This window comes from Bubalus bubalis, chromosome 24, assembly GCF_019923935.1.
Source record: "Bubalus bubalis isolate 160015118507 breed Murrah chromosome 24, NDDB_SH_1, whole genome shotgun sequence".
Lineage (NCBI taxonomy): Eukaryota > Metazoa > Chordata > Mammalia > Artiodactyla > Bovidae > Bubalus > Bubalus bubalis.
The window spans coordinates 24,203,660-24,216,182 of NC_059180.1; the positions used below are offsets into that span (position 1 = coordinate 24,203,660).

The window sequence follows — 12,523 nt, forward strand, 5'->3', positions numbered from 1 at the left end:
CTAGACAGCATCTTAGAAAACAGAGGCATTACTTTACGAACAAAGGTCAGTCTAGTCAAAGCTATGGTTTTTCCAGTAGTCATGTATGGATGTGAGAGTTGGACTATAAGGAAAGCTGAGTGCCGAAGAATTGATGCTTTTGAACTGTGGTGTTGAAGAAGACTCTTGAGAGTCTCTTGGACTGCAAGGAGATCCAACCAGTCAATCCTACAGGAAATCAGTCCTGAATATTCACTGGAGAAACTGATGCTGAAGCTGAACCTCCAATACTTTGGCCATCTGATGCAAAGAACTGACTCATTAGAAAAGACCCTGATGCTGGGAAAGATTGAAGGTGGAAGGAGAAGGGGATGACAGAGGATGAAATGGTTGGATGGCATGACTGACTTGATGGACATGAGTTTGAGCAAGCTCCAGGAGATGGTGATAGACGGGGAAGCCTGGTGTAGTGCAATTCATAGGGTCTCAAAGATTAGGTCATGACTCACCAACTGAACTGAACTGAAATATATGGATGCAAAAATGTATGCACAATGTGTAGAAACAGTGGCTGACTTTATTTTTTTGGGCTCTAAAATCACTGCAGATGGTGACTGCAGCCATGAAATTAAAAGACGCTTACTCCTTGGAAGGAAAGTTATGACCAACCTAGACAGCATATTAAAAAGCAGAGACATTACTTTGTTAACAAAGATCCATCTAGTCAAGGCTATGGTTTTTCCGGTGGTCATGTATGGATGTGAGAGTTGGACTATAAAGAGGACTGAGCACAGAAGAATTGATGCTTTTGAACTGTGGTGTTGGAGAAGACTTTTGAGAGTCCCTTAGACTGCAAGGATATCCAACCAATCCATCCTAAGGGAAATCGGTCCTGGGTGTTCACTGGAAGGACTGATGTTGAAGCTGAAGCTCCAATACTTTGGCCACCTGATGTGAAGAGTTGACTCATTGTAAAGGACCCTGATGCTGGGAAAGATTGAGGGTGGGAGGAGAAGGGAGTGACAGAAGATGAGATGGCTGGATGGTATCATCGACTCGTTGGACATGGGTTTGGGTGGACTCCGGGAGTTGGTGATGGACAGGGAGGCCTGGCGTGCTGCGGTTCATGGGGTCGCAAAGAGTCGGACATAACTGATCGACTGAACTGAACTGAACTGATGTTGGGAAAGATTGCGGGCAGGAGGAGAAGGGGACGACAGAGGATGAGATAGTTGGATGGCATCACCGACTCAATGGACATGAGTTTGGGTAGATTCCGGGAGTTGATGTTGGACAGGGAGGCCTGGTGTGCTGTGGTTCATGGGGTTGCAAGGAGTTGGACACGACTGAGCGACTGAACTGATCTGAACGTGTAGATGAATAGATAGATGGATGGAATAAAACTGATGAACACAGAAATGCTCAACACAACCCTTCCTTTATTAGTAGAATGTCCCCATTGTGTATGTTGAATGATTCAGTCACAGAAAACTGAGCCTGTCTTTTAGCAGGGCCCAGCATTTAGCAGGAGAAAGCAATGGCACCCCATTCCAGTACTCTTGCCTGGAAAATCCCATAGAAGGCAGAGCCTGGTAGGCTGCAGTCCATGGGGTCGCTAAGAGTCGGACATGACTGAGCGACTTCACTTTCACTTTTCACTTTCATTCACTGGAGAAGGAAATGGCAACCCACTCCAGTGTTCTTGCCTGGAGAATCCCAGGGACGGGGGAGCCTGGTGGGCTTCCGTCTATGGGGTTGCACAGAGTTGGACATGACTGAAGCGACTTAGCAGCAGCAGCAGCAGCATTTAGCATGTTTGCAAAAATCCTATTCAAGAGTGGTTGCAAGAACCAAAGGGGTAGAGTGGAGAGGAACACCATGTGCAGGGGCTGCAGGCTGCCTTGCAGCTCTCAGAAGGGACACAAAGAGAGTATGAGATACACAGGCCAGACTTGCAGAAGAGCCTGCCTCAGGGCAGATTGCATAAAAGACTTGGAGCCTCCTCCTAGCTGGTTTGTTAGGAGGGTAGTGTGTGAGGGAGTAAGAAGAGAAAGAGATGAGGAGAGAGGATAGGAGTGAGAGAAAGGATAAAGACTGCTGCTTCCTGTGCACTGAGTGATAACCCTCAATGGCTACACACTGACCTAAGCGAGGAGTCCTTTGTGATGTGTTGGTTTAGGGGAGGGCTGTGAAAAAAATAAAAGCCCAAAGTTACTTTGTTAAAATACATATCTGCTCATGGAGTTACTCAGGCTCTTGGAATACCCTCACATCCTAAAGGACAGGTGAGGTCCAACTGCACTTAAGGGTAAAAGGGTTGCAGCATAAAGAGGACTGTCTGAGCCCTCTTTGTGCTGGGAACCAGTGCCTGAAATCTCCTCATCATTCAGGAAGCATCACCATCACCTCCTCTAGGAAGTCTCCCCTGATTGCCTGGGTCATGGTGCCTGCCCTGTTTCTGTGGTCCCACAGTACCTGTCCTTCCTCCTCAAAGATCTTACCTCTCACCTGAGAGCACAGGACAGAATCCAATCTCACCTTCTTTCTTGAGATCTCTGAAAAGGCTACCAGAACTGGTGGACACTGTGACTTCAAATCCTCACTATGTACCTGAAAAGCAGCTACTTCCTCCCATCAAATTCTGATTTCTTCATCTGTAAAGTGTGAATGGCAAAGATATCTACCTCTGAGGGTTCCTGGGAAGAAAGATAAGTGCACATGTCTGAAGCATTTACTGTGTTACAGATACTGTTCTAGGCCCTTCTCGGATGTCATGACACAGTGTAGGAGGTACTTTTACAGGTAGGGAAACTGAGGTGCAGAGAGTGGAATAACTCTCAAGGCTCCCCAGCTAATAAGTAGTGAGATTCATAAACATTTTCTCCAAAGGACCAGAAAGTAAATATTTGAAGCTTTACAGGCCAATCTCTGTTGAAACAATTTAACTCTGCTGATGCTCTGAAAAAGGAGCCATACACAAACAAACAGATGTGGCTGTCCCAATAAAAATAACTTATAAAATTAGATGGCTGGTCAGATTTGGCCCATGGGCAACAGTTGATGGATCTGTCCTGCACATTGTTCTGTCCTCTAAGTAAATGGCAGATGTGGTTGTTATTATTGTTGTTCATCACTCAGTCATGTCCGATTCTGTGACCCCATGGACTGCAGCACACCAGGCTCCCCTGTCCATCACCAACTCCCGGAGCTTGCTCAAACTCATATCCATTGAGTCAGTGATGCCATCCAACTATCTGCTCCTTGGTCATCTCCTTCTCCTCCTGCTTTCAATCTTTACCCACATCAGGGTCTTTTCTAATAACTTGGCTCTTCGCATCAGGTGGCCAAAGTAATGGAGCTTCAACTTCAGCATCAGTCCTTCCAATGAATATTCAGGGCTGTTTTCCTTTAGGATTGACTGGTTTGATCTCCTTGTGGTCCAATGGACTCTCAAGAGTCTTCTCCAAAACCACAGTTTAAAGCATCAATGTGGTTATTATTATCCTCAAACTATTACTTTTCTGACCCTAGTCCAGGGCCTGGAATGCTTAGGTTTTTAATGCATATTTTGTGTTTGAATGGGGTGGTATTAGAAGGTCCCCACTGCAGCAGGCTTGGAGTAAAGAAGCCAGCTCTTATTTGTACTAGGCTTAACCATCTCCTTCTTCCTCAGTATGACCCTCAACCATGGAAAGAGACTATGGAATACTGGGATGGAGTCAGGGCCCAGATTTTAGGATGAGCACTAGCTGTGAGAACTTGAGGCAGCCTTGATCTATCACTTCCTAAAAAGAATGACTTGTGCCAACTCTGCCACTTGATAGGACCTCCCTGAGCCAAGCAGGTGATGGTACTTTACTGGCCTCCTACACTGTGACTTGTATGAAAATTTCCCTCAGATGCAGGTTGGGTTTAGTTCTTGTTGAGTCAAGTTCCGGTTCTCCTCTTGTCTCCAAGGACTGATGGTGGGAGACTTGGCTTTGACCATCTCCGTTGAGGGAGGGAGACTCAGGCTGCCTCCAGGCCCTCAATTAATGATGCATTCACACCTTGTGCCTGGAAATATGCAGCAGAGTGACGGCCCCAGTTAATTATTGGCACGACATTCACACCTCAGTTGTCACTGTGTCCTCTGGCTCAGAGCCGAGCAACAGGACAGGCACCTGCATAGCAGGGACAGTGCCCAACACTCAGAAACAAACTGTTTGCCAGGCTCAGAGCTATCTCAGTCCCATGGGGCCCAGGGGGCCAAGTGGAGTCCATCCATCCCAGAGAGGAGGGTTCAAGATCAAGTTCCCTCACAGTTATCTAATGATTCATTCACCTCGTTCATTCATCCCATGATTTCCTGAACACCTACTATGAACCAGACATTACAAGATGTAGGGGAGGAAAACTTTTCCTCCCTTCTAGGTTCTTTGGGGGGGTCTAATAATTAAATTGACGTGAGAGATTAATGAAAGAAAAATTAATTTCATATGTACAGGAGTCCTAAATATATGAGGCTAAAAAGAAGTGATCAAAGCAGGCAGATTTTATACCTTTTAGACAAAGAAACAATAAAGTTGTGAAGAATTGACAAGAAAAAAGGGGTTGGGGCTTGGGGTAGAAAATTAGTGAGGAAGTAACCAAGTTTGTTATATATAGCTTCTTGACCTTAAAACCATATGAGTCGTAATAAGGATGTCATCTACCCTGCTAGTGTTGGGAGGGTACCACCACATGGGAGATTTATTTCCTGCTTTCAGAGGGATAAAGAAGAGTCAGAACATCTGTTTTGCACAGGCTGTTTCTCAAGTACCTTTAATTCAAAATAATATGCCAAAGTAGTAGAATTTGAGGTGGCATATTCTGTTATCCCTCAGGAGCTACTGAGAAAGTTAGCAAAAACTCATAACTTCAGAAACAGAGTCAATGAAGAAAATACAGCAGGTCATAATATAGAGAATGATTCAAAGGAGAGTAGGAAAAGACCAAACTGAGGATTAAATAAGCAGGATGAGATGCCCTTGAGGGCTGAGAGAAAAGGACAGCCCAGGCAGAGGGACTGGTGGATGTCACGCCCGGTGTGCTGGAAGACAAGGGTATGACTGGAGTGTGGGCACAGGGAGAGGGAAATCAGGGCAATGGTTCTGATGACCTGATATGCAAACTCGTTTGGAGGGATTTTTTTCACCTTTTTTGACATTTTCAGAATGTCTAAGCTAATTTCTTTCAGGTCACTTAGAAAAAAATAATTTTTTCAGGCAAAGCCTTTAGGAGAAAGGGTTTGTTTTCATGATGTGTGCCTCTTTCTTCCTAAAAGATGGCTTGGACCACTGTGAAAATAGAATCTCAACATTGGGCTGGCATCTGGGTTGGAGGGGTGGGGATGACGGCTGTGAGTTGAACCATGGTCTGAGGATGGCATGATGCCTCCCCACCCACTCTGTCCCTTGAGACCACCACATCATCCTCTTATGAACCTTCAGAGGCCTGACTCACCGTGACTTTTTTAATGGCCTAATCTGTATCTATTGAAGCTGGACATTGTGTCCCCATGACCAGAAATTCTTCTCTTGGGCATGTACCCAACAGAAGTGCATAAAATGTACCCCTGGAGACATGCCCAAGAATTAATTCTTAATAGCCCCAAACTGTAAACAAACCAAATGCTCATTAATAAGGAATGGATAAATAAGTCATGGAATATTCACACAACAGTGGGAATGAATCTAAAAGTGCAACATGGAGGACTCTCACATGTGTAATGAAGCCAAATCCTCAATCACATACTGTATGACTCTGTATATATGCAGTTTAAGAACAAGCTGTTAGAAGCTAGAGTAATTGTTACTTCTAGTTACCTCTAGGTGAGAGCAGGGTAGAGGCTGGGAGGGGGCACATGGGGACTTCTAAGGGGCTGATGATTTTCTGTTTCTTTATCTGGGTGGTATTTACACATGTTTGTTCATTTTATAAAAATTCATCAAACTGTATATTATAATTTGTGTACCTTTCTCCACGTTGCTGCTGCTGCTGCTAAGTCGCTTCAGTCGTGTCCGACTCTGTGCGACCCCATAGACGGCAGCCCACCAGGCTCCCCCGTCCCTGGGATTCTCCAGGCAAGAACACTGGAGTGGGTTGTCATTTCCTCCTCCAATGCATGAAAGTGAAAAGTGAAAGTGAAGTCGCTTAGTCGTGTCCGACTCTTAGCGACCCCATGGACTGCAGCCTACCAGGCTTCTCCGTCTATGGGATTTTCCAGGCAAGGGTACTGGAGTGGGGCGCCATTGCCTTCTCCATTTCTCCACGTAAACATACTTAATTAGAAAATGTTTAAAGGCCTAATGTTCTTAGGAAAGGTAAGTAAAGACACTTCGTGCCCTTTCTAGTCAATTTAACAATAATGTCCTTTTCAGACAGTTTAGCAACACAGTGTGCATTCTTCAAGCCCCAGGCTGCAATTTGTCCTACCACAGGTGCTTTGCACAACCTGTTTTCTCTGCCTTTCCTTCTCTAGCTACTTCCTGTTAACTCTTAGGTATCCTTCAGTTTTCAGCTCATAAGTGATTTCCTCCAGTATTTCCTCCTCAACGTCACAGTGTAGGTCATGTATCTACTGGTCCACAGAATTTTGCTTTTTAATGCTAACTTTGGGTGTGACTACATACTTGTTTGTGCAGTTATTTGACAATTATCTTCCTCAACAGAATGAGAGGTGCATAGCAGAGACAAGGTCTTATTTCTGTTCACCATTTTATCCCCAGGACCAAACACAGCACTCTAACACGGCACTCCAATGCATATTTATCAAATGCATTAATGAGTGAAGGAATGAATCATGAGAGAAGGAATAAAGGCTTTTTTATGTCGTACAAAGCTACTCACAACCAGCATTGCTCTAGCTCATAAATTCATTTTAAATGATCCATTTTATTCTGTAACAGTCTTTGACAGAAAATATTTTAATTACCTGCCATCATATAACATCGATGATCCTTAAAAGCACAGTCCATTTGTAGCCTTGTGTACATTTTGGCACACTATTATATCTCCCAGATATGGTAGATGTGTTTCAATTTTAGAAGCTTTCTGCATGCTTGGCATTTCCTATATGATAGCTGAGAAATGGACGTCAGGATAGATGACCTTAGAGGACATCCACGTCTCAGCTAACGAATGGGAGACACAGGGAGATAATGGAATTTTCCTAAGGGTGCAGAAAAATTCTGCTGGTCTTTTTATTTACCTTTTAAATTTTTATATTTAAAAGAATAAATCCATCTTCCTTTTACTTTGAACGATGAATAAGAAAACACGGCTGGGCATGCTTCCTCCTGGGTTTGATTCCCAGGTTCACTAGTCGGGTGGCCGATAGCAAGTTGAAACCTCAATATGTATCCCATAGGGCTACTATGGAGATGTAATACATGCAAAATGCTCAGCACAGTGCCTGGTCCTTGGTAAGTGTTTGGTAAAGTTTAGTTGTTATTAAAGTTTACATCCCTGGGGCTCAGTTTGAGGAAGAGAGGAAGAATTGACCTTGGCTTTCAAGGGGTGGGAATCTAAGGCAAGAGGTTTTTACTCATTTAACTTGGGGAAGATAGGCCTTGCTCCAGTTCAAGAGGAAATTTCTGTGGGATCCATTTAATTGTACCTCTCTCTCCAGGAGTGGTTGAATCTACTGCTTTGGTTGTTTGGTTGAGAAGACAAATTAGCCAGAAAGCATTTCTGTTCTCTAACAGCAATGAGATAGCAGAGTTTGTGAATTCCAGGCCCTTGGTCATCATCGGTTTCTTCCAGGTACTGCATTCAAGAGGTGGGAGATGGCTTCTCAGTTGCTACGTATTCCTATGTCTGGGAAGGTGCATGGGGTGAAGAGAGGTCTTCCATTTAGGTTAATTCCATGCCCATTCTTCCTTTTTCAATGAGTGGTTTTCTGGGAAAACTGGAAGGATAAAAAAAAAGTGGAAGCTGAAATGGCAGGAGAAGCTAACTACAAAGGCAGAGAGTAATGGGGAGAAAGGAGAGGAGATTCATGTATTTTAAACTGGTTTTGATAGTATGCTGCTGCTGCTGGTAAGTTGCTTCAGTCGTGTCCGACTCTGTGCAACCCCATGAACGGCAGCCCAACAGACTCCTCCGTCCCTGGGATTCTCCAGGCAAGAGTACTGGAGTGGGTTGCCATTTCCTTCTCCAATGCATGAAAATGAAAAGTGAAAGTGAAGTCGCTCAGTCATGTCCAACTCTTAGCGACCCCATGGATTACAGCCTACCAGGCTCCTCCATCCATGGGATTTTCCAGACAAGAGTACTAGAGTTGGGTTGCCATTATTTGATAGTATAACTGATCTTTTTGAGGTCCACTTAGAACATCAAAGAATAATAAATGATTTTCAAATTGCCCTTGCTTTTGGAGAATGAGTTTTTTATACATCTTTGCTCATTTCCTGTAACTTTGATGACTCCTCCCTTTTTCTGAGCAGAAATCAGAACTTTGGGGTTATATTTATACACGGGGAGAATTTGAACTTTTTTCTCTCCCATATTACATTTTGACATTGTTTTGGGCCGCAGTTTTCTTTCAAGCTAAAGAATGAAGGCTGAAACTACAGTCATATCTTAATATTAAGTTCATATTTATTACTACATGTGATCAAATCAATGGCCTCTTCTGAAAGCAATTAAGGACTGTGTGTGCATGTGTGCTAAGTTGCTCAGTTGTGTCCAACTCTGCAACCTCACTGACTCTAGCCTGCCAGGCTCCTCTGCCCATGGGATTCTCCAGGCAAGAATACTGGAGTGGGTTGCCATACCCTCCTCCAGGGGATCTTCCCAACCCAGGGATTGAAACCAGGTCTCCCGCCTTACAGGCAGATTCTTTACCATCTGAGCCACCAGGGAAGTCCATTTAAGGACTAAATGTTATTAATAAAATGTGTCAACAACTGTGTTAATATAGCCTTCACTCTCATACTTGGAAAAGGTCAAGTTTATCAATTCTCTCTATTTATCTCTGTGGATTTGCCTATTTTGACCTTAGTCATAGCCATAGAGGAGAAGGCAATGACAACCCACTCAAGTACTCTTGCCTGGAGAATCCCATGGATGGAGGAGCCTGGTGGGCTGCAGTCCATGGGGTTGCGAAGTGTTGGACACAACTGAGTGGCTTCACTTTCACTTTTCACTTTCATACATTGGAGAAGGAAATGGAAACCCATTCCAGTATTCTTGCCTGGAGAATCCCAGGGACAGAGGAGCCTGGTGGGCTGCCATCTATGGTGTTGCACAGAGTCAGACATGACTAATGTGACTTGGCAGCAGCAGCATAGCCATAGAAGTATTCTGGGTGTGAAACATCCATGAAGGTGGATTTAGGTAGCTTACCAAAACCACAGAACTTGGAAAGGTGAAGAGATGAGTTAGTCAGCATTTTCACCCTGTCCTTAAAATTGCCAGGCATTTTGCTTTCTGTCGAAGTCTCATCAAACATCTCTCCCCAAATAGGACTTAGAGGAAGAAGTAGCAGAGTTGTTCTATGATATGATCAAAGACTTTCCAGAGCTAACGTTTGGAGCGATATCGATTAGACATGCCATTGGGCGTTACCATGTCACCCTTGACAGTGTTATAGTGTTCAAAAAGGTAAGACTTGAGTTTTATTGCTAGTGACAGGTCTCTAGTTCAAAATAATGAACCATGCATGGGCTTTGGGTATAAATTCTGGTTTTGCACTTGTGAACTAAGTGGCATTGACTAGTTGGTTTCTGGGAAATCAGTCTCTACACATGTCTCTGACCTTTCCAGCCATTTCACACTGGGAGCTCCTCCTTTCCTTAAAGGTAATGCCTTTAAGTAAATGCCATTAATTAAGGCTCAGTCTTCTGCCCTGCATTTTCTTCTGGTCCATCCAAGCTTCCCCATCAATCCATATACCCATGATTTACGAATCTCCATCTCCAGCCAGACTTCTCTAATCTCCAGAGCTTTAAATCCATCACCAGACATCTCAACATGGTCAAGCCTAAAGTCATGATCTCCTTTCCAAATCCTCTTCTGGTATTCTCTCTCTCTCTTTGTGAATAGCAGAAACATTTATTCCACCCAGCAGCCACTGAAGAAAAGCAAAGTTCAAAAACATTTCTTTGATTATCTTCTCAATTATAAATAGAAATAGGCATTTTTGTCAAAGAAGACATACACATGGCACATGAACACAATATAAATGTTCAACATCATGAATCATAGGGAAATGCGATCCTCTCATAGTGTGATGTCACCATCACTCCCAGCTCCTCTGTAAACAAAATCAGAACACCTAGGCATCATTCTAACACCTCTCTCTTTTCCATCCCTGCTAACCAATCCATCAGCCCAATCCCGTTGATTTTTAAATTTAAAATATTCCATGCATCTATCCACTTCTTTCTACTGCTACCATCATAGATCAAATTGACAATTCATATCCCACAACCTAGTGCAACATACATTCAACTGGTCTACCACATTTTATCTTGTCCTCTAAAGAGATATCTTTTCAAAATTAAAATCTGTTGGTTATTTTCCTCCTTCTAATTGAAAGCCCTTTAACAGCTTCCTATAATTTTTAGGATAAATATGAGTCTTTGATGAGACCCACAAGGCTTTCCACAGTCTAACCTCTATTACAAACTGCCCTCCTCTCCCTCTCTGGGATCTAGATCTGAGCTGTTCAATACAGCAACCACTAGTCACATGTGACTATTTACTGTAACATTAAAATTTTAGTTCTTCAATCAAACTAGCTATTAGTAGATAGTGGCTACTATATTTAATATCATTGATTTACAGAGCAAATCCATCATCTCAGAAAATTCTACTGAAGTGTTACTTTAGACTCTGTAGTTTGGTTCCTAGAATATGCATTATTCCCTCCCTACAGAAAGCTAAACCCTTACAATAACCATGTTACTTAAAGACATGGCTCAGAGAGGTTAGGTTACTTGCTCAAGGCCACACAGGAAGTAGATGAAATGATCCAGATGCTGGTTGACTTCTCATAGGGAAGACTGTGAGCCATTGTGTTTTACTTAGGCCCATGGAAGTCTGAAAGATTCCAAGCTAGAGAATAAAATAACCTGATTTGTGTTTTTGAATGTAGAAGTAGATCCAAATGCATACTGAAATTTAGTATTTAATAAAGATGATGTTTTAGACTAGTAGGCAGACTATGTTATTCAGTGACTAGCATTGAGAGAATTGGGTAGCCATTTGAAAAAAATTAAAGCTAAATCCATAAGTCATTCCCGCCACCAAATTAAATTTTAGATTGATCCCTGATTTAAAAATATAATAAAACTGTGGAAAGACTAGAAGATGCCATAGGAGAATTTGCTTTCTAACCTTGGAGGGAGGGGGAAAGTCCCTTTATGAAGCATGGCAGAAACCATAGAAAATATGAAAAAAACCACTGATAAATTTGGACCATACCAAAAAAAAACATTAAATTCTGAAGAATAAGTGAAGGTCACTCAGCCGTGTCCAACTCTTTGCAACCCCATGGACTGTACAGTCCATGGAATTCTCCAGGCCAGAATACTGGAGTGGGTAGCCATTCCTTTCTCCAGGGGATCTTCCCAACCCAGGGATCAAACCCAGTTCTCCTGCATTGCAAGCAGATTCGTTACAAGCTGAGCTACCAGGGAAGTCCTCTGCAGAACAAACCCAGTCACAAAATCAAAAATGAAACAGCAAACTTGGCATTGCATTTAGGAGAGATTTGGTCCATGTTAATGGTTAAGAACATGGGCACTAGAGTCAGATTGCCTGAGCTGGAATTTTGGCTCCATGTCTTAGCTTAGTTTAGCTTAGCTTAGCTTAGCAACCCTGGGCAAGTCACTTCACTCCTCTGTGCCTCAATTTTCTCAACTGTAAAATGGGCAAAATAATAGTATATGGCTCAACGAGATGTTATGAGGATTAAATGAGTTAATACATACAACATGTTTAAAACTGTGGCTGGTACAACTTGATCTCTCCGTAAGTTTAATTAGTATTATTAAACTATTATTATGACCAGACAAGAGTGTAGGCTTTATCAAGAGGACAATAAGACTTATGTTTAAGAAAGAGTCGCATTTTAACATCACTCTGGCTGAAGTTTAGGGGACAGATTGAAGGGAAGCAGCAGGATAATTTGGAAGACTATTAGGAAACTATTGTAGGAGCCCAGGAAATATGTTTGGATTAGAGGTTGGAATTGGTATAGATGTAGAGAAGGAGATGAAGTAGAGAGAAATAAGGAGATAGCTACTTTTTTCTCCTCCCACAGACTTTGATCCTGTGCTACAGAGGATTTATATCATTTTCTGTGTTAATCCAGGTCCTTCTGAGAAGCAGTCATCAAGCAGGATTAGTCACGCAAAAATTAGGGGAAATGCCTATGAAGGAAAACGGAGAGGGGGCTGGGGAAACTTAATCAGACCATGATGCAGATCTGACCCTTGGAAGGAAGGAAGGTGAAATGGAAGTCTTTGATTGCAGTGTAGTCTTAAGAAAGTTCATCAAAGTCCTCCATAACAGA

General features: G+C 42.9%; 1 protein-coding gene across 1 annotated transcript in view; it reads left to right on the forward strand.

Annotated features, from left to right (window-relative positions):
- PDILT (protein disulfide isomerase like, testis expressed) overlaps positions 1-12,523 on the forward strand; it is a 50,524-nt gene that overhangs the window by 20,995 nt on the left and 17,006 nt on the right. Inside the window, exons 4-5 of the mRNA XM_006073918.4 lie at positions 7,631-7,764; positions 9,469-9,606. Coding sequence (XP_006073980.4) covers positions 7,631-7,764; positions 9,469-9,606 — 272 coding nt within the window. The remainder of the gene's footprint in view (positions 1-7,630; positions 7,765-9,468; positions 9,607-12,523) is intronic.